General features: G+C 26.6%; 2 protein-coding genes across 6 annotated transcripts in view; both read right to left on the bottom strand.

The window, feature by feature from the left end:
• LOC127282164 (arfGAP with SH3 domain, ANK repeat and PH domain-containing protein) overlaps positions 1 to 25,613 on the bottom strand; it is a 527,240-nt gene that overhangs the window by 419,438 nt on the left and 82,189 nt on the right. The gene's annotated exons all lie outside the window — the stretch shown is intronic.
• LOC127282167 (uncharacterized) lies at positions 1,920 to 8,082 on the bottom strand. Its single transcript, XM_051306281.1, has 6 exons — positions 7,944 to 8,082; positions 6,630 to 6,694; positions 6,356 to 6,518; positions 4,417 to 4,621; positions 3,430 to 3,621; positions 1,920 to 2,313 (listed from the first exon to the last, which is right to left on the bottom strand). Exons 1-6 carry the CDS (start codon positions 7,944 to 7,946, stop codon positions 2,159 to 2,161), a joined length of 783 nt encoding a protein of 260 aa, XP_051162238.1. The 5' UTR covers positions 7,947 to 8,082; the 3' UTR covers positions 1,920 to 2,158.

Below are 25,613 nucleotides of genomic sequence, written 5' to 3'. Positions count from 1 at the left end.
GTAGAAGAATTTTTGTCAAAAAATTAATTTCCAAAGCATTTCCGTCAAAAAATTTATTTCTGAAAAATTTTAGGAAATCTTCCCACGTGGATTCTTATATTTGTATTAATATATAGAATTAATCATAACAATTTTATTGGTAATATATTAATTTTTATATAATTATAGAACTATATAAATTCTGTATTATATAAAATAATATTTTACAGTTATCTTATACTAATATTACATGGTAATGCAAAGGTAATATTACACTGTACCTATTATTACAATAATAATATTGAGGTAATATTACATGCTAAATTAAGAAACTTTGAAATTATTTTAAAAAATGTATTGGGTTTTCATATCTATTTTTCCCTTGCATATTAAAAACATGATTCTTAGTTCAAAAAGTAACATTACATTAATACTACCTTTCATGTCAAGGTAATGTTATTCTCCTATATAGCGGACATTTAAATACCACAGTAAGGTGATTATAATATTACGAATATCGATTGTAATATTAATGTAATATTGAGGTAATATTACGTACTGTTTGGGCTAGTCGCTATACTGTCAGAGACAAATTTTAGATCATTTTTTGCATAAAAATTTGCTAAACGAAAGAACAGTTAACCTTATAAACGGATTTAAAGCAGTATAAAAATTTTTTTTTTACGTAGAAGTTTAAACCTTTGTAACATATTAATGTTAAAAATAACTGGAATCACAGTGATACTTTCCCTGAAAAATAAGGAAAAAGGGGGAATTGAAATATTTTAAATTACTTCTTTCTAAAACATTTTTGAATTTTAATTATTTCTAAACATTAAAACTATGTAATTCTTCCAAAATTCAATTGTTTCTTTACTGAAATTATTACATAGAATTATTCAAAACATAATCCATTTTTCAAAAAAAATGATACATTAATAATTTTTCAAAATAAAAATTTAGATATTTCACTTTTGCAAGAAATACAATTTTCAATGATTTCAATTTCAAAATGTTTTTAAATTTAATTGTTCCTAAAAATCCACACTATAACGATTGTAATATTAAATACATATTTTGTAAAATTTTTACTGAAATTCATTTCATTTATTCATTTTCATTTATTGAAAATATATTGTTTGAGTACAGAAATAAATAATTATTTATAAAATAAATAATGAGAGAAATATTCAATCAATCTAAGAGATATTCAATCAATTGATTGAATGTCTCTTAAATTAATTTATTGAATGCTGTCAAATAACTTTAATGAAATTTCTAAGAATTGAAATTTTCGAGAATTTAATTTAAAATTTGATTTACAAAAATTTTCATTCTGCAAGGAATGATTAAAAAAAATTTTCTTAATAATAATTGAATTCTTCGATAAAATTATTATGTATAAAAATAATTGAAATGTTGTAAAAAATGTTATTCACATCTATGTCGATAATTAGATTTTATCAAAAATGTTATTATTTCAAAAAAATAATTGTTTAAATAAGAGGTAAAGGGGAGAAGAATTGTATTTAAGTGAAATGAAGGGGGGAAAATGAGACGAGCTGTGAAATTATTTATCACTGAAATTAATATTTCACAAAAAATGTAGAAAATAAGATTTAAAGATTTTTAACCCTCTATTCTTTTTTTTATTTAAAAAAAATTATCTATAGGCTACTATTTTTAGGTTCACAAAAGAAAATATTATATGTCGAAATAATGTTGAAGAATAAAAACTGGAGGACTTATCAAAGCTAATCGGAATTACAATAAATAACTGTACGAAATATGTTTCAACTTTTTTATTATATAACATGAAAAAATATATAATTTGTATATATATATATATATATATATGAATACATTTATTTCTAAATTCTCCAAATTTGTCAAACATAAAAACTTAAAGAGATATAGTTTGTGAAAGAAAAAATTTTACTGTTATGAATGTAAAAAATATTCATAATTTTAACGTCTAAATAAACTTATTTTTCAAAAAAACGAAATGAAATTAAGGTCAATTGAATAAATTTGAAGAATTTTTTACAATAAACTTGATAGATAAATTTTTTTTAATAACTTTTCAATACTCGTTTTCACATTTTGAGCATTTCTTGATATTGAGATCATTATTATAATCGTAATTAAATTATCTTTGGAAAATAATAAAATAAATTTTTTAATTTCTTTGTGCGGGGTTTTCTCTTTCCATTTGGTCATCATTCACTCTTTTCAATTCCCGATATCCCATTAGAATATCTTTGAGTGGAAGAGGAGGAGCATCTGTAACTTCAATGTCTGCTTCGGTGTTCAATTGCAAGAAAATTCTTGGTCCTAAAAAATATTAAATAAGCATTAATATTTATACTTCCATAAATTATTTTTTACAATTTTTTATTAAACTTCTTCAAATAACTGAAATTCAGTAAAATCTCTTTTATGTACATCCAGATGCGTTAATGCTCTCATTACAGTTTGACAGCGTTTTGAAAAGTCGTCGAACTGAACAAAAGCATTAATGTATCTGGGTTCATTCACAATTTTCACAGAAATTCAATCATAAATATGAAAATATATGATTATTCTAAAAATTTTATGATAAGTCTAAATAAGTAAACTTTAATCTAAAACATACTTATATTATCAACGCTACTCTCTAAATTTGAGTCACCGGAAAATCGATGATTAGGCAGATATAAGTCTGTAGCTGATTCAAACAGCACATATACACTATTTCATCGACGTGTATACGCTGTTTGAATCAGCTGCATACTTAAGGCGCTAGCACACCTTCGACTGCCTGCACAGGCAGCCTCCCACCACGCTGAAAACGTACAAGAGTAAGAGAGACAGAGAATCAGAAGATTGAAATTTGAATTTTCTGTCTCTCTTACTCTTGTACGTTTTCAGCGTGGTGGGAGGCTGCCTGTGCAGGCAGTCGAAGGTGTGCTAGGGCCTTTATAGCTGCAAATTAGTGACGTTTCGCTGATTGGAATTTAAAGAGTACAGTGCAAAAATGATCATTGCTTTAATGTCACTGGATTGTTATATTACAGCAAAATTACAATTTGCACCTCAAGGTAATATTACAAGTAATGTTACAGTGACATTACTTGGTGATATATGATGTTTCAGTAGTGTTAAAGTAATGTTACAAAGAAAGATTGTAAAATTCCATATAATAACAACTTTATCAATCTTCATTGTAACATTGCTGTAATATTACTGTGACATTACTGAAAAACGACTGCGATATCATAGTAATATTATCATGTAATATCACTGTAACATTACTCGTAATATTACCTTGGGACGGACATTTTATTATTGCTGTAATGTCACAGTAACTGTATATTGTAATATTATTAATATTACATGTAACATTATAGTAACATGACAGTAATGTTACGTGCTAGTTGAGTATATATAAAATATATGTAGGTACAATACCTTGATTTCTCACTTTTCCAGTAAGATACACTGGATGACATTTTTTGCAGGTCAAAGTATTTTGAAAGGAAACAATCCTAACTTCCATTTTAAAATTTCCATCAGTGACTGAGCCACAGCCATAGGTGCCAAAATGCCGATTAATTCCAAAGCTTTGGCTTACGAATTTGCTTTTAATATAAGCATAAAGCCCTGAAATAATTAATAAATTAAGAATATGAATGAAATTTTTATCACAAAAATACTATATGAGGCATTATTTTTAAAAATACCTTTTAAAATGAGAAGTTACTGAATTTGCTTGAAACTTCAAATAAATAAATAAATTATTCTATATAAACTTTTGCTTTATATTAAAATAACAAATTCCTAGAATATTACGTAATTGAAGAAAATATATATAAAGTTGCAAATAGTAATTGGATTTTAAAAATTTTTGGTAATGCCGTCACATTTGAATCCAAACTACTATGGTAAATTTTTGTTTTTAATTTTTAAAAACCTTTTGAAATGAAAATATTTTTCCAATCAAATGTTACTCTTTATTTTTAACCACTCATCCCTTTTTAAAAAATTATTTATAACCATTGTACAGCTGAATTATTTATAATCATTGTATTGGAGTTTTTTTGTAATGAAACTATGTAAATATAAGACTCACATAATAATAAATTTCAGTATAATGTGAGAAAAATAATTTTTTGTATATCTTTTATATTAATTTCTTAAAAATATTTGAAACATTTTTGATACAGAATATTTTTTCCAACATTTCTTACCGCTAAAAAATATTTAAAAGCTTATTAAAGAAACCAATATAAAAATTGAAATCAACGAAGTTTTGTTATGGTTGTACAAATTTAAATGTGAGTGTTCCTTAAAATTTATATAATATTTCATTTATATTCTAATAAAACAAATATTTTTCAAAATTCAATAAATTAGAAAAGAAATAAAATTGAATAATTAAATGAATCATTTTCTTACTTATTACGTTGTTTTCATGATGAATGATGTCACACAGTTCAACATCGGGGATTTCATTTTCCTCTTCTTGTATTTCTGGAATGTTATGTGCCCCAAGAACATTAATAACAGTTGTCGAAAACAACTGTAATTCGTAATTAACATTTCCTTTGTTATACTCTTCTTTCGTGGGTGCTCGAGAACATGCTCCATCAATGTGTAGTATCTAAAAATTTATTTTAAACATATAATTATTTGCAATAAATAACAAATTTCTTGTAATAAATAAAATGATGAAGAAAAAAATTTTTAAATGATTAAAAACAAATAAAACAATGGACCAGGTATACAAATACTAAGATTGCACATAACTTTGCAGCAACATTGCCGCAAGGTTGTCATACCGTAAAAATGCACTATAACCTTTCGGCAATATTATCATGCAATGTTACTCTAAAGTTACTTGACAATATTCAGTCAATAGAACCCTGTAATGTTGCCCCAATGTATCAGATTATTAGATTAACGTGCAATCTTTCGATAATCTTGAAACAACATTACTAACATTGAATGACAACATTGCGGTAATATTACATAAAAATAAAAATGAAAAAATTGGAATATTAATGCAAAATTAAATTATAAAAAATAGAATGGAAAGTAATCAATAGAACTAAGAAATTATAAAGATATGAAGAAGCAAGAGAAAAAGAAACACATTTAGAAAGTAAATAAATTATATAAACATATGAAACCTAAACTATATACTAATAATATAATACATGATAATAATGTTTCATGTTGAATATGAACAAAATGATTTAAAACTAATTCTAATGTCAAATATATGAATAATGTATATAAATATAACTACCTAAATAAAAAAAAAGAATAACAAACGCAAGCAAAAATTGAAAGAAACGAAGTATAATAATGGAAATAACCATGCAAAAATAGTAAAAAGAAAATTTAAAATATGTAACAGAAGATAAATAACAAAAAAACTGCTATAAATAAATATAATTTAACTATTAACGGAAAAATGAATCAAAAGATAACACTCATTATTTATTATATTATATCAATCGTTTTTAATATAGTACTGTCATAAGTATATTATATAAATAGAATTAATTAATTATAAGTAAAATAAAATATGATTAATAAAGAATTGAATAATAAGTTAAACAAATCGAATAATAAATAATAACAATTTCAAAATAAGTAAAAATTTAAAAACAAGTAACATCGAAAAATCTAAAAATTAAAATAATAATGCAATTATAATAAATAATATTATTCATAATAAAATTTATATTGAAATATGAACAAATGAATGGAAATAGAAAGGAAAGTCATATTGAACTTAACATGAACCTATAATAATTATATAATAAAGAATAAAATAAATTACACAAAATTAAGTAAAAGAAATGGAACTAAAAATAGTTACTATGAATGTAAAAATTAATAGAACTAAAAAAATCTATTGAAACAAACAATTTACTACATAACAAATACAAAATTTTATTTTAAATAAAATAAGTATGTACATATTAAAAATAAAGTGTATACTCCAGTGAAAATAATCACGTATCGATCTGGACATGTTATTATACGAGTATGTACACGAAGAACAGTGTTTTACACGTGATAAATTGTTCCTCAGGTATTTACTCGTGCATTGCACATGCACTTACATGTCCGAATCGACACGTTATTATTTTTAATTTAGAAAGAAAGAAAAACAATTATATATATATATATATATATATATATATATTATACAATGATTCTTATATTCCGGATTCCTTAAAAAAAAATTTTTTTAATGAATTTTTTTGGTTTGAAAAATAGAAAAAATTTAAAATAAAATTTTTTTTTAGAATGTCCGGTATGTGAAAATAACCTTGTATATACTATATGATTTGACATCAGTTATATAGTAATTATTACTTACATTAGCTTCACAGATATGTTCCTCTAATTCATTAATTTCTTCTGTGCCCCATATTACACATTGTATTATTTTTCCTGAATTGTTGCTTAAATAGAATTTAAGCAATTCCGTTTTCCCGGACAATCTTCGAGGAATCACCTTTTGCACAAAAGCAACTAACTCTCTGTAGAAAAAAAGTTTTTGCAATTTTATTTTGTTAATAAACTGAAATATTCGAAGAATTTTATTTGAATTATAACTTTTGTATATTAGTTATTTGTTATTCTTTACTTACACTGTTTTATCCCACAACTTGATTGCATCGATCGCCTCATTAGATGTGAAGTCCACGTTATTTTCCTGTCATATAACGAAAGAAAATTAAACAAAATATAAGTAAAATGCAATTTAAAAAATTTGTTTTCCATTTAATAATAATTCCCATTAATAATAATTAATGATATAAATATTGTTTATTATATATTATAATAATATAATATAATATTATAATATAATTATAATTAATAATAATATTATAATTATTATTATTATATTATTATATTATTATTATAATAATTATAATTATAATTATAATATAATATTGTAATATTACAGTGATGTTTTATATAATTATAACATTAAAATAATAGTATACAGTAATATTACTATAACATTACCTAGAGACAGTTTTTCTAATATTATTGTCATATTACCAATGTTACATATCACATTACATTATTATTATAATAATATGATGATATGAATGCCAAAATAAGTTATTTAGAGTTATGAAATATATATTTAAAATTCATCAGAATAAATAAGAATTTTAATTGCCTATATCTCCTTGTGTATTATCTACTATAAACAAAAATTCTCAAGAAACTTCTATTCCAAAGAAGGTTCCTTTATAATCTTCACATAATTGAATTTCTCAGAATTTTAAAGTTATATTCTCAAAATAAACATAATATGTTTTGATCGGATGAAGCAAAATATGAGTATAATAGATATGATTTGTGTTAATGTTTTTGTAATGTGATACTTTTGTATTTGATAATTTTATATAAACTTATGTAAGACAAGGAGTTCACATTTCATTTATTGTAAATAAACATTTATTCATTATAGTTTTATAATGAATTAATTGATAAATTAATTATAATTTTATACCTAATCATTTTATTGATTAATTAATTATTTTGAAAATATTTTTTCATTTTATCCTATTCTTTATACATAATATTGAAATAATTATTCTAAGACAAATAAATAAACAATTTATTTAAAAAATACTTGAAAAATTGTTATACATTTTCTTTAAATATTTCTTATAAATAAATTATAAATAAATTTTTATAAGTAAGAAAAGTTGCATTTACTTAATTATGTTCTAGATTATGCATACATATATACTGTGGTTAAATTGAAATTATTATATTATTTTACTTCCATCTATGCTATTATATTATACCTCAATAAATGAATATTTAAAAAAAAAATATTTCATAATTTATGATAATTTTCATAATGCAAATTTAATTAAAATAATAAGAAACAATTTTCTAAAGTAATTAAAGATAGAATAAAATTTAATTTTCCTTCTTACCATTTTCAAGTTCCTTCCTTCACAAATATTTTTCACAAAGTTTCAGCAAGATTCTATTTTTCAAACTGTTCACAAGAGACGTTGTATTGACTGTGATCTAAGCATTTGACACCACACATGAAGCAAGTTTCAAATTGGTGGGGTTCCTAGGACATGCGCTTAGGTGAAGATTAATGAAACTGAGGCCATAAATATCATGGGATACGGAGAGGGAATATTACCCAGAAATAAGTAACGAGAACAAGAATATAACCAAGAATACAACAGACTAAAATTTCCGAAGAGAATTTAAAAGAATTTTTGTGCTTTTGTACCTAAATTTTTTCCTACCTTAGATTCGCAAGATATAATATCGATAATTTAAAAAAAAAATAATTTTAATTTTGGAAACATACTTTCTTATAGGAAATTGAATGGCGCATCTTTTTGTTCTTTAATTTTTTGTTGTAAAACAAATATTTTAGAAGATAATAACTAAAAACTGAAAATTTTAAATTCATAAAATTAATTAAATTTTAAAACATAAACTATCATATCTTTGGTAATTATTATAGGATTCGATTGATATTTCGTATAGAAAAGCAGTTGGTTCTAAAGAAGGCAAAAATGAAATAAAAAACGTAAAAATGATAAATTGTTTAACAATTTTGCTTTCTTAATTAAGACTTGTCAGAAATTCTATTTTCTTACTTTTGCCGATAAAAAGTCTGCGGGGAACTTTAAAATTGAGAAAACTTGCAGTGAGAGATTAGTTTATTAGTATAAAAGGAAGTTTTTTGGAACGTTTGAAAACGATTCGTCAAAAACTAATAAAAATATTCATAAACTAAAAAAATTCGCTACGACGTATACATAGCTACGTCAGCAGATGTATACAGTTTCTGGTTTTTCCTGGTTTAATACAAAATTCCAATGAAAACAATAACTATTTACCCATCTATTAATTTAACAATTATTTATCAATAAAATTACAATTCCTTTTACATTAATTTTTATATTTTGCTTCCTCGTGGAGGAAGCTTTGTAGTCCTTTAATTTTTAAAAATTTTCAAAGTGTCGGAAACAAATTTTTTTCTTTATAGAAACATGTTATATGAGATCCTGATCAATTGTCCGGATGTATGTGTGTGTGTGTGTGTGTGCGTGTGTGGATCCCTTTTTTGTTTAGAAGATAACTTTAACAGGTTTTAATGGATTTAGATCAAATTTGGTAGGCTCATTTATCATATTAATATCTCAAATCTGACCAAAGGATTTTAAAAAATATCCCAAAAAAAAAAATTTTATCGTCTTTTTTCCAAAAATTTTTTTTTAATCGAAAAAATTTTTAAATAGAAAAATTTAAGGTTATATATAATAAAATCGTATTCCTTACGTCAAGACAAATCGATCGGTATATATAAAGTATAGTTTTAATTAAAATTTAAAGAATTAATGAAAATTAAAAAATCAAAAATTCACATTTTGGCAATAAAATTTTGTGATTTTTTAAATTGAACTTTATATATGAAATAATTGTATTCCTTACATGAAAACGAATCGATTGGTATATATAAAATTTACATTTGAGGTAAATTTAATAAATTAATGAAAGTTAAAAATAGAAAATACACATTTTAGCTGAAAAATTTTGTATTCATTTAAATTCAAGTTTAAATATAAAATAATTGTGTTCCTTGCATTAAAACGAATCGATATAATTGTAAATAATTATAAATTATATATTATTTTTCATTAATATTTAGAAATTTCGGTTAAAATATGAATTTTTAATTTTTTAAATTCCATTAATTCTTTAAATTTAACTCAAATGTATAGGTACTCAAATGTTTATATTATTATATTATTTTTGTATGTTTATTTCAATGTTAATGCTTTCTCCACGAGGAAGCAAATTTTTTTGCTGATCGTAAAGAGGAAGCAAAATGTTCATGTGATGAACATCTGAATTTACAACTTGTTTATTTAACAATCAGAATAATAAAATTCATTCAATTATTAAGTATTTTTGACTATCAAACTGAATAACATTTAATTATTATAGGCCTCACATATCATTTTTAGTCATTTGAAAATAATTTAAATTTAATCTTTTATATATAAGTTAAAAGTTTTATTCTAAGACGATAATATAGAATAGAACATCAATATTATTCAATTTGATTTTATAAAATCAAATAGTTTGCATTTCTTATCACAGTTTCATATTTTTTTAATTTTTTTACGTCGTAACAGTATAAAAGATTACAGGACCCTGCACAAAATACATTAAAAATCCCTTTTCCGTTAAATAGTTTGGAACTTCGTGACAGTGAAGTTCAAGTAATTCTAAGCAAAAGCTCTCTGGGTCACAACCCCTAATTCCGAGCCAGCTTACCCGCTAGAAGCTTTTAAAGGTCAAAAGAAGAGAGTTATTTCTTCCTACTGTTCTACCTGAAAAATTCAATATTTTCCTTACTTCTTTGTAAGTACGAACTTTGAAGTACTAAAAATAATAGTGTAGTTTTTTAGTGTAGTGTAGTGCACTGTAGTGCAATGCAGTATAGTACAATAAAGTACAGTTTACTATAGTCTGTCATAGTGCAGTGCAGTGCAGTAAAGTAAAGTATGGTAAACTAAAGTACAGAATAGTATAGTACAGTATAGTATAGTATGGTACAGTACAGTATACTACAGTATAGTATAGTACAGTACTATCCTATATTATACTATACTACACTATAACAGACTATACTATAGTATAGTACAGTAGAGTACATTAGAGTACAGTAAATTTCAGTATAGTAGAGTACAGTACAATATAGTATAGTGCAGTATAGTATAGTACAGTAAAGTATACTATCAGTATACTACTATCAGTATACTACTATCAGTATACTACTACAGTATACTATATTATAGTCTGTTATAGTGTAGTATAGTATAATATAGGATAGTACTGTACTATACTATACTGTAGTATACTGTACTGTACCATACTATACTATACTGTACTATACTATTCTGTACTTTAGTTTACCATACTTTACTTTACTGCACTGCACTGCACTATGACAGACTATAGTAAACTGTACTTTATTGTACTATACTGCATTGCACTACAGTGCACTACACTACACTAAAAAACTACACTATTATTTTTAGTACTTCAAAGTTCGTACTTACAAAGAAGTAAGGAAAATATTGAATTTTTCAGGTAAAACAGTAGGAAGAAATAACTCTCTTCTTTTGACCTTTAAAAGCTTCTAGCGGGTAAGCTGGCCCGGAAATTGGGGTTGTGACCCAGAGAGCTTTTGCTTAGAATTACTTCAACTTCACTGTCACGAAGTTCCAAACTATTTGACGGAAAAAGTACTGTACTGCACTGTACTTTACTTTACACTATAACCTTATATATATTTCCAAATTTGCCTTTATTCCAATATAATTAAACCAATTTCCAATTTTGCTTTAATTCCAATATAACCAAACCAATTTCCAATTTTGCTTTTATTCCAAAATGACCAAATCAATTTCCAATTTTGCCTTTAATCCAATATAACCAAACCAATTTGCAATTCTACCTTTATTCCAATATATTAGATTTGAAATAATTTCATTCCTTTAATGAAATATGTTAATTAAGATAATCCAAGAAATAAATTTATGCTATATATTTTTGACATTTTTATTTTCTCCTTCAAAGTTATAAAACAGTAATATTGTTTACTATTAAAAACATCCGTAAAAACATTGATTGAACTGATTCACATTTGGAGACTAATCTTTTCAGCCCAATCAAGTCAAATCTTTTGGCATGGTTAGGAGAGGATATTTTCGAATATTTAAAAAATTCCATACTGATCGTACCCTTAAATGTAATGTTGTATATTAAAAACCATAAATACATAAAGATATATTACACTAAATTGAATTAAAATTATTCAAAAATTTCACTATATACATAATTTTTTATATATTTATTACTTCTATTATCTCCTAAATATATTTTTACAGAATCAAATGATTTAACTCTTGATAATGCAACATACATCTGACCGTGATTGAAGACATCTCTTCTCAAATCAATGGATATTCTGTTGAATGTTTGCCCTTGAGATTTATTGATAGTCATTGCGAAAGCCAATTTTATAGGAAATTGTCTTCTTTTAAAAGTAAATGGATATAAATTTTCACAATATAGAGTTACTCTATGTAAAAAAACAATATTTCCACTCTTATCTCCAGTCAATATTTGACATTTAATAACATTATGTGATAAATCTAAAATAATTAACCTTGTTCCATTACATAAACCTTCATTAATACTAAGGTTTCTAATAAGCATTACAACTGAATTAATTCTCAAATGTAATTCATGTGGTGGTAAAGCAGGCGGAGAGAGAGTATTTAAATATTCTGGTAACAAGACTTCCGCAAAACTTCCATTATCACAAGTTTCAGTAGAATCAATACTTTTATACATTTTTTCCCCATTACTGTCTAAGAGACGCACCACTCTCTTATTAATATCATCAACGTCAACGTTTCTAGGTGCTAAAATTGCACACTCTGACAACTCTCTAAATTTATTCTGTTGTATCAAATGACCATACATTTCTTCAGCAATATCTACATTTCCATGTTGAATAATATGTTCTGGTAATTTAACATTATCATCTACATCATTTAATTCACCATTGCCCACTTTAAGTAGAAAATCTACAAATTCCGTCTCCTGTGGTAAGGCTCTCATATTTTCTGTTAAAGTGTATTTTTTGAAATGTTTCCATAGTTTACTGTTCTTTATGGATAAATTTACGATTTCTGATCTAGTGCCTCGTTCTTTAATTGGCAAAGTTTGTCGAAAATCTCCTCCTAGAATTACAATTTTACCACCAAAAGGAACATTTGATTTCATTATATCTCTTAATAGATAATCCATAATTTCTAAGGCATATTTTGGAGCCATTGGTGCTTCATCCCAAATAAAAACATCTATATTTTTTAAAAAGAGTCCCTCTTTTGACTGAACTTTAATGTTTGAAGTTGAATCACTATACAGTGGAACAGGTAATCCTAAAACTTTATGAACAGTTTTCCCGTTAGGGAGCAAAGTGGCAGCTATACCCGTAAATGCCATGTTACAAACATTCACTCCTTTGCTTCTTAATAAATGCCATAGTGTAATGTATAAAAAAGTTTTTCCAGATCCTCCACAACCATTGACATATAAGCATTTAGAACCATTTAAAGAAGAATCTTTTATAACTTGAAGTATATAGTCAACTACGACTTTCTGTTTTACATTTAATGTATCATAATTTTGTTCTCCTATCTTAATATGTTCTAACATATTTATATCGTCAACTTGTATAGAACGATTTTCATCTTCTATGTCTAATAATCCCTGAAAGTCAGTTAAATTGTATCCTTCATTAAGTAACAGTGATTTTATATTTCTATAAGCCATATTTTCAGCCTCAATATTGTTAATTTTTGAAAAATCTTCTGACAGATGCCTCTTAAATTGTTCCCAAAGTTTATCCGGGTGAACAGGATGACAATGAATTAAAATTCTTACAAATAATTGGCGAAGTGAATGAGGCATCATCCATAAAGTAGCTTCTTCCATTGTTCTAATCCACTCAGTATCATCTTCCACAAGTCCTAATGCCAAACAAGCAGATGTAAAAGATTCAAGCACGACTCCATTAACTGTTCTTAAACTTTCAAAAGAAGTTGCTCCTTTTACTGTAAGCAACAATAATCTCAGGTGAAATAATTCCATTTGAGAGGGATTAACTGAATACATTCTTCCCAATACTTTTTCCTTACGAATTCTTTGTTTCCATTCAACAGATTTTGTTATCCACGTATAATGTTCTGGTATTTCTGAATAGTAATACTGATGAGCATTACTATCACGTTGGTTAAGTTTAAAGTAATCCAGTAATTTTGTATTTTTCTTCAAGTCAAAAGTAACAACGTTACTATCTTTTCCTTCTCGAATAATAACATTCTGTTCATTTGGTAAATGTATGGGTAAACGATTAATACTATGACTCTTTTTTCCTAAAGGTTTACTTAGAATTCTCCAAACTGCCTCAACAGGACCAACATATCTATTTTCTTCATAATGATTTATTTCATTGTGATTCACAGTTACCTCACCATTCGCATTTGTGATAACAATGGATGCAGCATCATGCCCCTTGAAAATATATTTATATAAATATTTAACAGATTTGATACTCGAAACTATTTCCACATTTATATGACAATTAAATATTTCTGATAGCTTAGGACAATAAGGAACAACATTAGAATTATCAACAACAAATCCATTTGGTCGTTCATACGTTCTATTATTATTTCTTCGACGACAGTGAACATAGCAATTTTCTTCAATTGTAGTTTCATTTTGGTATGGTTTTGGAAAATTTTTTGAACATTTTCCATCAATCAAACACCAATCTCCACAAGGTCCGTGAATGTTATTTTGCATTATTATTTTATGTAAGGTAGGATTAATATTTTCATCAGGAATTTCTGCAGAAATATAACGATCAACACTTTCAACTGTCAATATTTTAGAATTTTCTTTCAATATAACTAACAAATGAATGTGTGGCAATCCTCGCTTTTGAAATTCAATAACATAAACATAAGACTTTACCTCTCCAAATAATTTATTATCAACAATAACTTTTAGCAGATGTTTCACTTTTAATGCAAAAACCCTAGTTACTATATCAGGTCTATCAGCAGCAGTTTGGTGGGGTAATAGATTTTCCTTTATCTCTTTCCAATTTGGATTACATGTCATTGTAATAAATAAATCCGGTCTACCATGACGAGCAACAATAGCCATGGAATCTTGATATTGTTGCATCATATTGCGAGGAGATCCTATAAAAGTAGAAGGCAATATAAGCATTTTTCCAACGTGTACATCATTTTCTAACTCACGATTATGTAAATAATCAATCAGTCCTTTATATGTTTCACTTCTCAATTGAGCTTGATTATTTGCACAAAATCTTAATCTATCTTTTTCTATTTTTACATAATTATCAACTACCCATTGTTGAAACAACCGCCCGCCATGTAAGAATTGATTAAATTCCATATTTCTTATTGCGATTTTGTATTTCACATAGGCAGACCTAGAAATAGTAATGTTTCTTTTTCTATAATCACTATCACTACGAATCATATTAATATTATAACCTTTATTTCCAAATGGGTAAAATATAGGATAAATCCAAGGTTCAACATTGGGATCCAAATTACTTACTAATTTTAATTTCTTTGTAGATTTATTATAAACCGTTACATAGGATTCTGGTATTTCTCCTTCTGAGTTTGTATTAAAAATTGCAGCAACTTCATTAAAACTTTGAAAATTGTATCTTTTTTTATCTAAACCTTTCTTCAACGTAAATAATAATTGTAATTCAGGAATATCTTCATTTCTTTTTCTTGCTAATTCAGCTTCCATTTTAATTACTTCTGACATCATCATAAAAGATTTTGTGTATACATTAGAATTTCGCATAATATTTTCTATAGTTTTTAAGACTTCTTCATCCAAAATATAATTACTTTTTTTTCTGTAACAAATTGCTTCTTCAGGATCATAAATAAATAATTGACCAAAACATGGATCTTCACCTTTATCCGGATATAAAGCGCTATTAATTTGATAGTAAATTTGACCTTGAATTTTGTAACAGAATGGTCCCCTTCTCCTGCCATTAAAGTTAATTACATTAGCATTCAAAGATGCAAAAGAAAAGGAATTATTATACAATCTTATATTTTTTTTAAAATGGCCAGATTTATTATGAATACCTTCTAGCAAAAGCCTTAATTCATTGGGATATTCTACTGAACCTATCACAACGCCACCATGACCACAGCAATCATTAAAACTACCTTTTTTATTGGCAACTTTTTCGTCTTTAAAATGTTTAGCTTGACAATGTGTGCAGTAAAAATTCATCGAACCTAGATAATTTTCAACATTGTTTGATTTAAATGGCATATTATCATTTAAATCTGCATTTGATATTGATGGAGTAGAAAGAATCAAATTAGAATTTACATCATTTACTTTCTGTAACTCATTTGGCCGAATATTTAATTCAGATTTTAATTGTGTTATTTGACAATTTTTTATTTCTCTTTCTTTATTAATTTTCTTTAAGTTTACATGAGAAGAATTTGTATCATACTGAAGTTGTTTTTTTTCAGATTCGGCATGGAGTTTATTTTTTGTTGAAGAGTCTCCTTCATCTAAATAATTTGATGTATCTTTTTTACGTTTTAAGTTTTGCCTCTCACGATAACTTTTTTGAATCTCAGCTCTACTTTTTTTAACTGTTGTTGATGCAATATTTTGTTCTTTTTTGGATATGGCATGAAGTTTTTCTTTTGTCGAACAGTCTTCTTCATATAAACAAATAAAATTATCAATTTTACGTTTTAATTTTTGCCTCTCACGATAATTTTTTTGAATTTCAGCTCTACTTTTTTTTAGTGTTGTTGATGCAATATCTGCTTCATTTATCTTTTTTATGATTTTCGGGCAAGATTCTCCACACTGCAGTTGTTTATCTTTTTCTGTTAAAAGACAATTCCAGTCATATTCAACTCTGCAAGATCTACTATTAAGAACTTGAACAGATGGAAAATTCCTTAAATGATTGTTTTTGAACATTAGCATTAAATGATTTCTCATATTACAATGATAGTAATTGACAGAATGGGGCATAATATTAAAATATAACGATGTTGCGAATGCTATTGCATATATTCCACAAGCAAGACTATTTTCTGGTTGTTGATCAACAATTGTGAAAATTACTGGTGGTTTAAAAGGATATAATCTAATTAAATATTTTTTCTGATCTTCATTTAAACATTTTTTGTTAAGACTATCAAAAATGTAAAGACTTTTTCCATCATAGTAAGTACAAATCCAATGACCACATTTATGAGAACCACTAAAAAGTATTTGAATGTGCTGCTTATTTATCTCGATTGGATATATCATATCAAGTGCTTGTAAAAATAAAGTATTTTGCATATTATAAAATAAATTTGATTCTCTTCCCAATAACTTTTGAAATTCATACATATGATCATTATTTAACATTTGTCCTTCAGTAATTACAATACTTAAATCATTATCACTCAAATTAACAATTTCTCCTTTGTTTGTCATTGCTTTTTTTATTTATAAAAATTACAGATATAACGAAATTGAAATTTAGAAGATCAATTTCCAATTTTGCCTTTATTCCGATATGATCAAATCAATTTCCAATTTTTCCTTTAATCCAATATAAACCAACCAATTTCCAATTTTGCCTTTAATCAAAAATGACCAAATCAATTTCCAATTTTTCCTATAATCCAATATAAACCAACCAATTTCCAATTTTGCCTTTAATCAAAAATGACCAAATCAATTTCCAATTTTTCCTTTAATCCAATATAAACCAACCAATTTCCAATTTTTGCTTTATTCCAATATAACCAAATCAATTTCCAATTTTGCCTTTTTTCCAGTATAACCAAACCAATTTCCAATTTTGCCTTTTTTCCAGTATAACCAAACCAATTTCCAATTTTGCCTTTTTTCCAATATAACCAAACCAATTTCCAATTTTTCCTTTATTCCAATGTAACCAAATATAACCAAACCAATTTCCAATTTTTCCTTTATTCCAATATAACCAAATCAATTTTCAATTTTGCCTTTAATCCAATATAACCAAACCAATTTCCAATTTTTCCTTTTTTCCAGTATAACCAACCAATTTCCAATTTTGCCTTTTTTCCAGTATAACCAAACCAATTTCCAATTTTGCCTTTTTTCCAGTATAACCAAACCAATTTCCAATTTTTCCTTTATTCCAATGTAACCAAATATAACCAAACCAATTTCCAATTTTTCCTTTATTCCAATATAACCAAATCAATTTCCAATTTTGCCTTTATACCAATATAACCAAACCAATTTCCAATTTTACCTTTCTCCAATATAACCAAACCAATTTTGTCCTCTTTCCAATATAACCAATCAATTTCCAATTTTGCCTTTAAACCAATATAACCAAACCAATTTCCAATTTTACCTTTCTCCAATATAACCAAACCAATTTTGTCCCTTTTCCAATATATAACCAACCAATTTCCAATTTTGCCTTTTTTCCAGTATAACCAAACCAATTTCCAATTTTGCCTTTTTTCCAGTATAACCAAACCAATTTCTAATTTTTCCTTTATTCCAATATAACCAACCAATTTCCAATTTTGCCTTTTTTCCAGTATAACCAAACCAATTTCCAATTTTGCCTTTTTTCCAGTATAACCAAACCAATTTCTAATTTTTCCTTTATTCCAATATAACCAACCAATTTCCAATTTTGCCTTTTTTCCAGTATAACCAAACCAATTTCCAATTTTGCCTTTTTTCCAGTATAACCAAACAAATTTCTAATTTTGCCTTTTATTGAATCAATACAACAATATTTATTTATAACAACATTACTTACTTCATATGCTCACGAAGTTCACTTTATATTCACTAAATTCACTTTATGTCTTATATAAAATCACTATATATCCACTATGTTCACTAAATTTTTACATTTATTTATAACAACATTACTTACTTCATATGCTCACGAAGTTCACTTTATATTCACTAAATTCACTTTATGTCTTATAAAATCACTATATATCCACTATGTTCACTAAATTTTTACTAAATTCACTGTATATTCACTCACAATCAGTGAGTGAATTTTTTTTTATTAGGTTAAATATTTTTCAAGTATTCAAGTAACTGTTGTACTTGACAAACCGAAATATTCTACAATATGAAGATTTTAAAATTATCATTTCGTTTAGAGGGTTATATTATATTGTTCATATATATATGAACAATAGAACCCTTATTTTTGAGTCTTAACTCTGAGGACCCAGGTAATATTTTCTTTCTCCCTTTATTGCATGGAAATTATTAGAACTACTATCGTGGTCAAAGTAATGTTTTACTGTCTCTCTCTATTATAAGCAAATAACATAAATTGCTCTCTCTTCAGGTAACGCATTTGCTTCTCTCTCTTTCCACTTAAATATAGCATAAAACTATCTCCCTTCAGGTAACGCTATTGCCCTCTTCTTCTTTTCAAAACAAATATCAATAAACTGTCTCCCTTTACCTAATTTGCATATTTACTCTTTTCATATAAGGATTTTTATTCAAATTATTTAATATTTATTTATTGCATTCATTAATGTTTAGAAAGGCATATATACAGTATACATACATATATGTATATTTTAACATGTGCATTTTTGGTATAGACATATATATATATATGTTCGAAACCTAGACTAATTTTATTGCCACCAGAATGGTACGCTGGCGACAGGGACTATAACACTTGTCGTGGAAACCGAAAATAAAAGGAAAAGGTCCCCAGCGGTCGACATCTGGAGGATGCACTTGTAGAGTTCCGAAAAGATTTTTATGGTTGTATTTTATAATTTTATTGCTTACGGATGTTTCAGTTTCTTAGATTTTTGGAAAAAGTGCATTCTGTATATGTTGACCACTAAGGTTTCACGTTTCATTATCTGCTTAAAAAAAGAAACAAAAGAAAAAACAAATACATTATGAGTCGGTGAATAAGAAGGACTAACATGATTTTTTAAATAAACAGATGTTGTTTTTTTTAAGAAGATAAGAAACGTGGAAAAAATTAAATATAGAGAAAAAAAATAAAGTCGAAAAAATGACCAGATGTAACAACATTAATTAAATTCTTTACGATTTTAGTGTGAAATGCATAATAGAAGTTTTACTTTCAAAAAACCGTAAAAAAGACATGTTTTGTTGCTAGTGTGCATTAACCACATTTTTTATTCATTTTTTTTCAAAAAAATTTAATATTAGAAATGTAAAAAAAATTTCTTTATATTGGATCTACCACCCAAGTAGCACGGAATATTGCTTGAATGTCAAGCTGATATCAACCGGGAATATTTTTGTGACATTCAGGCGATATCATAATGTCCTCTTCACGGGGACATTCCTCCGTGATGTATCTATGGGACGATCTTTCACACAAAAAATGTAACGCGTTACAAAACTTACATTCTACATTTATTAAACCTAAATAATTCTGTGGATCTTTACTTTCATCTAAATTTTCAAAAGACATTATTGCAACTCCTGCACTTTTTTTATTCCGATTATCGTTTTTACATGTCAAATTCCTTTCTTCACACATTCTATTCATCTTCCGTTGCCGTAGAAAATTTTTTCTTCTTACATGACAAATTATTTTCTTGACGCACTTTCTTTTCATCTTGAGGTTCCATTGATATTTTTCTTTTCCTACATGCCAAATTTTTATCCTTGCGTATTTTCTTTCCATCTTCAGTTTTTATAGATAATTTCTTTTTTTTGCATGTCAAATTTTTTTTGCGCTCTTTCTTTTTTATTTCTGTTTTATTACGATTACGTTTTCTCAATCTCTCATTCTCATGTCTTATTATTTTCTGCTCATGTGTAACTTCGCGCCTTGCCTTCCTTTTTCTTCCCTTCTCTTTAATTGCTCGGTTTATCTTTTTATCATTTTCTTTACTCAGAAAATTTTTCATTGTTAAATATTCATGTGGTGAAATTTTGTTCACAGTATTATAAGTTGTACGAATTATTTTCTTTTCACTAGTGTCATTTAGAGAATGTTTAATTTTTAAATCTTGTGTGAATCGAACTCTGTTAATATTATTACTGGGAAAAGTATTAAAAACAGAACAATAGTTTAAACTATAATTTTTATGTTCCTGAGTTTAATTTATGAAAAGACGGTTCTAATCATTCTCTATTATCGAATTCCTATTGTGAGATGTTCTTACTGTCGGAAAATGATTTAAGCGATTATTTTCAAACATTGACTTAAAATGGTTTCTCATTTTGTTATTATCAGTTTCATAATTTACAGGGTTTGGCATTACGTTAAATAATATAGATGTTTCAAATGCTATTGCATATACTCCACACTAAACACTACCAAAAGGTTGTTGATTAACAGCTTCAAAAACTACTGTTGGTTTAAAAGGGAACAATCTAACTAAACATTTTATTTGATGCACATTTAAACACCCCTCATTAAGGCTATCAAAAATATAAAGCCTTACTCTATCGTAATAAACACAAATTCACTGACCATAATTGTTATTACCGCTAAAAATTAATTGAATATGTTTATCACCTTCTCTAATTGGGACAATAAAATCAAGCATTTGTACATATAAAGTACTTTGCATATTGAAAAATGAATTGGAATCTTTTCTTAATAAATCTTCAAATTTGTACATATGCATGTAATTTAACAATTTATTTCTATTTTCAATAATTTTTAAATCTTTATCACTTAAAATAACATACTCTTTTATGTTGGCCATAGTATACTTCGTTCAATTTTATTTTTGATTCATGAAAATCTAAAAATCTTTAACCCTTTTGCTCACTCTCTCTAATATAACCAATTTTGTCTTTAATTCAATACAACCAATTTTACCTTTTATTAAATATAACCAATTTTTCCTTTAATTCAATACAACTAATTTTACCTTTTACTAAATATAACCAATTTTTCCTTTAATTCAATATAACCAATTTTTACTTTAATCCAATTTAACCAATTTTGCCTTTTATCTAATAAAACTACCAAATGTCCAAAAGAATGAGAGAACTATGTGTAACTATGAATCAGGAACTACTGATCAGCCAATAAGTGCAAAAAGGACACTCTTATATGAGTAATGTAGTTCATTATAAATAACATACATAGGTATTTATACCTGTATTAAAACCCTGGAACAAATACCACAAAAAAACCAGCCATTGGACAATAGAACCTTTGTTAATGAAGATTAATTCTGAGCGGCCAGGTAATAATTTTTAAATTTTTTTATTAAAATTTTCTGGGGCTCTAATACAGGTAGGGGAGAGTGATAAACAGTGGGACAGTTTAAACAGTAGGACACTTTAATTTTCTGAAAAACTACTTAAAGAAACTCGACCAAAATTTAAATGTAAAGCATGTTTATGACAACACACTATCTCCAAAAATTTTAGACACATTGCACTATGGGAAATTTGACCCTTTTTTTTGGCCAAAACCTATTTTTTTAAAGATTTTTGAGAAACAATTCATGAGAAACAATATATATCAATTAAATTTATTGTCAAAAATTGCCTTCAGTTAACCCCTCTTTTGTTCTGGGCATCTCGTATTTTTTAACTATTATTATTTAATAAAGAAACTGGGCACCAAAAATTACGTTGCGATTTTTTTCGTTTTTTGAGTAAATAATTTTTTTCTTAGACAACTACACAATTCGGTATTTGGATTTGTACCAAGCTTGGAAAGAAAAGAAAGATAAAAAAAGTGCATCAGCAACTACCACTAAGTAATATTACAAATAAGGGTGGTCGTCCACGAATTCCTTTTTCTGAAAAGTCCAATCGAGCTCAGAGAAGAGATGCTGCAAAATTATCTAAAGAAAACGCAGATGACGTAGATTTAATTCTTCATGCTGCTAGTATGGCAGCTCGCAAACAAAAGCAAATAGACTTAGCAGTTGTCTTGAAAAGTACCAAACAGGACCCAACGAAAGCATCAAAAATTAGAAAAGTACTTGCAAAGGAGGAGATAAAACCAATTCGATTTTCCGACAACGAGGCCTTGGCTCTTATATTAGAAAATAATTTCACAAATGAACAATACTGCAATATTCGAATGGAAAGTAAAGTTAGAAATTGTGATATTTATCCTCTATACAGTAATGTCACGGCTAGTAGATTAAAATGTAGACCTGAAGGAATAATTATAACAGAAAGATCAGCAAAAGTGCCATTGAAAAATCTTCTTCAACACACAATAGCGAGGATAACAGATCTACAACAGGAAGTTACAACAACAGCAATGGAGACTATTGAAAAAAGTTTTTTGAAGTGCGAATTTATTTTCAGCTATGGATTTGATAGTAGCACTGGGCAGTCTAATTACAAACAAAAATTTCAAGAGCCAAGTACATCTGAAAATTTTGATTCTTCACTTTTTGCTACGACGCTTATTCCTTTACGTCTCACTGATGAAGGTGGAAGGATTTTATGGAATAATCGTACACCACAATCAATTAGATTTTGTCGCCCGTTAAAACTGGAATTTACAAAAGAAACTGAAGATAAAATTTTGAATGATAAAGAAAGCATAGAAAAAGAGATCGAAGAATTACAATCTTTCACTATCAAAATTGGTGAAGAAAGAAGCGTAGAAATAGACTGTAAATTGTTTCTAACTGTAATCGATGGAAAAGTGCTAAAAGTTATAACTGGTACAAAATCTTTTCAAGCGTGTCCCATTTGTAGTGCTACACCAAAAGATTTTTTGACTGTTACAGATTTTAAATCACAAATATTCGAACCAAAAGAAGATAATTTTTTGATTAATTTTTCTGCACCAATACGACGTTTGCGATGTGTATCTCCTTTTTATAGTTCATTTCATAGAACGAATTACTGTAATAATTCAGTTTTCAACAGACTTAGTTTTGAGGGTAATTTTTATTCCGAAAGATTGGATTTTTTCAATAATAATGTCACGGCTTTTGTCACATCTTTACGTAATTTACTTTATAACGATAATTGAAATTTTTTGTTGTATTCTTTTTTCTTACCGATTTACCTCTTAACTTGATTGATGATTAACTTTGATGTTTAACATTTAACATTTGGCGATATACTTTTAGTTTATACATATGTAAATCTTAAAGGGTCTTAATTGTTACCCGTATATGTCATGAATAAATAAATAAATAAATAATTTGAAACACGGAATAAGTCCATTGCATTGCTGGATTAGATTTTTCGAGTTTGTGTTACATTTAGCCTATAAGCTCGAAATAAAAAAATGGCAAGTACGAGGTGAAAAAAATAAGAAGTTGTTTGCAGAACGGAAAAAGGTAATTCAAAATTTATTTTTAGAGGAGTTAGGATTGCAAATAGACAAACCGAAAGCTGGAGGTTGCGGTAGCACAAATGACGGCAATTCATCTCGACGTGCATTCCAGGATCACGCTAAATTTTCTGAAATAACAGGCGTTGATAAAGATTTAAGTTATAATTTAAAAATTGTTCTGATTTGTTTATCCTGTCAGTTACCATTGAACGCTGAAAAGTTCGAATTATTTTGTCATCAAACTGGTAGAATGATTATGGAAAAATATCCCTCGTGCCCGATGACAGCTACAGTTCATAAAGTTTTAGTACATTCAAAGAAAAAAAATTGAAACTATGGTTCTTCCGATAGGATACTTTGGAGAAGACGCAGCTGAGTCGCGCCACAAAATTTACAAGAATGATAGATTAAATTATGCTTGGAAAAACAACCGTACCAACAATATGGCAGATATTTTCAATAGAGCTTTGGACACATCAGATCCTCTTCTTTCTAGTATTAGCTTAAATAAGCGGATGCAAAAACAAAAAAAAATTACAATTTCCACCGGAAGTAATCGATTTATTATGCAGCGAGATTAATAATGTAGAATGGGTTGATGGTAATGCTAACGACGATGATGATAACGATGACGAAAGGGAACATTGCGAAAGATCTATTAATTTGAATGTAGAATATGAGAATTTGTTAGATAATTTGGAGTTTACAATGAATTCGAAAACTAATTTTTCAATGTCTCTTTTTTAAATTTTTATTAACTTGTTTGAATTTTTAAATATATTGATAAGTATAATTTATTGTGTTCTGTTACTATATTATGTATAATAAAGTTTAATTTTCACAAATAAAATAGTTTGTATTTAGAGACTTTAGATCATTAAATACTAAGCTACATAAAAATCAGTAAGTGTTTTAAAGGTTAAGTTTGATATTCTGGCTCTGCTATATTTGATTTAGAAAATTTTGGCATCAAATTTGTAGTCAGTGATCACAAAATCCTCTAAGTATCATGTTTCAAAAGATTTCAACATTTTTTTAGGGTTTGGTTCGGACATTTTTAATCCGCCATTTTAAATTTTAAATCTGACCTCAAATTCGTAATCAGCGACCTCAAAAACCTTAGTGCAAGTACTTTTGGTCCTTTTTAAAAATGTTTTTAGGTTTTGGCCAGAAAAAAGGGTCAAATTTCCCATAGTGCATTGATTCATTATTTACAAAGAAAATTGAAAAAAAACTGTTTTTGGCGTTACGGAGTAAATTTTCTCTTGAAATACAATACTGATTTCTATATAAATAGGACAGTTTTAAAAAAAGTGTAATTGTTACTTCGTTTACTCATGTTTTTAAGTATAAAATCGAATAATTTAAAATATTTTAAAATTTTACAAACAATTTTTATTTAAATAATTTCTTGCGATTGCTTAATTTAAACAGTGGGACATTAAACACTGGGACAGGCAAAAATTTAAGTTTATGAAACGTGGATTTTGGCAACACTAATTATAAGTTGTGTCAGCTATACGCTTGCGCATTTATACTTACACAGCGACTAAAAATGTCATTTTTTTATGCTAAAAAACATTAAAAAATTCAAAATTTATAATTAATACAATTATTGTTCGGCAACATTTGAAAA

This window comes from Leptopilina boulardi, unplaced genomic scaffold (genome assembly GCF_019393585.1).
Source record: "Leptopilina boulardi isolate dan_hultmark-lab unplaced genomic scaffold, ZJU_Lbou_2.1 LbouV2_285, whole genome shotgun sequence".
NCBI lineage: Eukaryota > Metazoa > Arthropoda > Insecta > Hymenoptera > Figitidae > Leptopilina > Leptopilina boulardi.
Note: the sequence above shows the minus strand (reverse complement) of the source record. Positions and strands in the feature narration are given on the sequence as shown.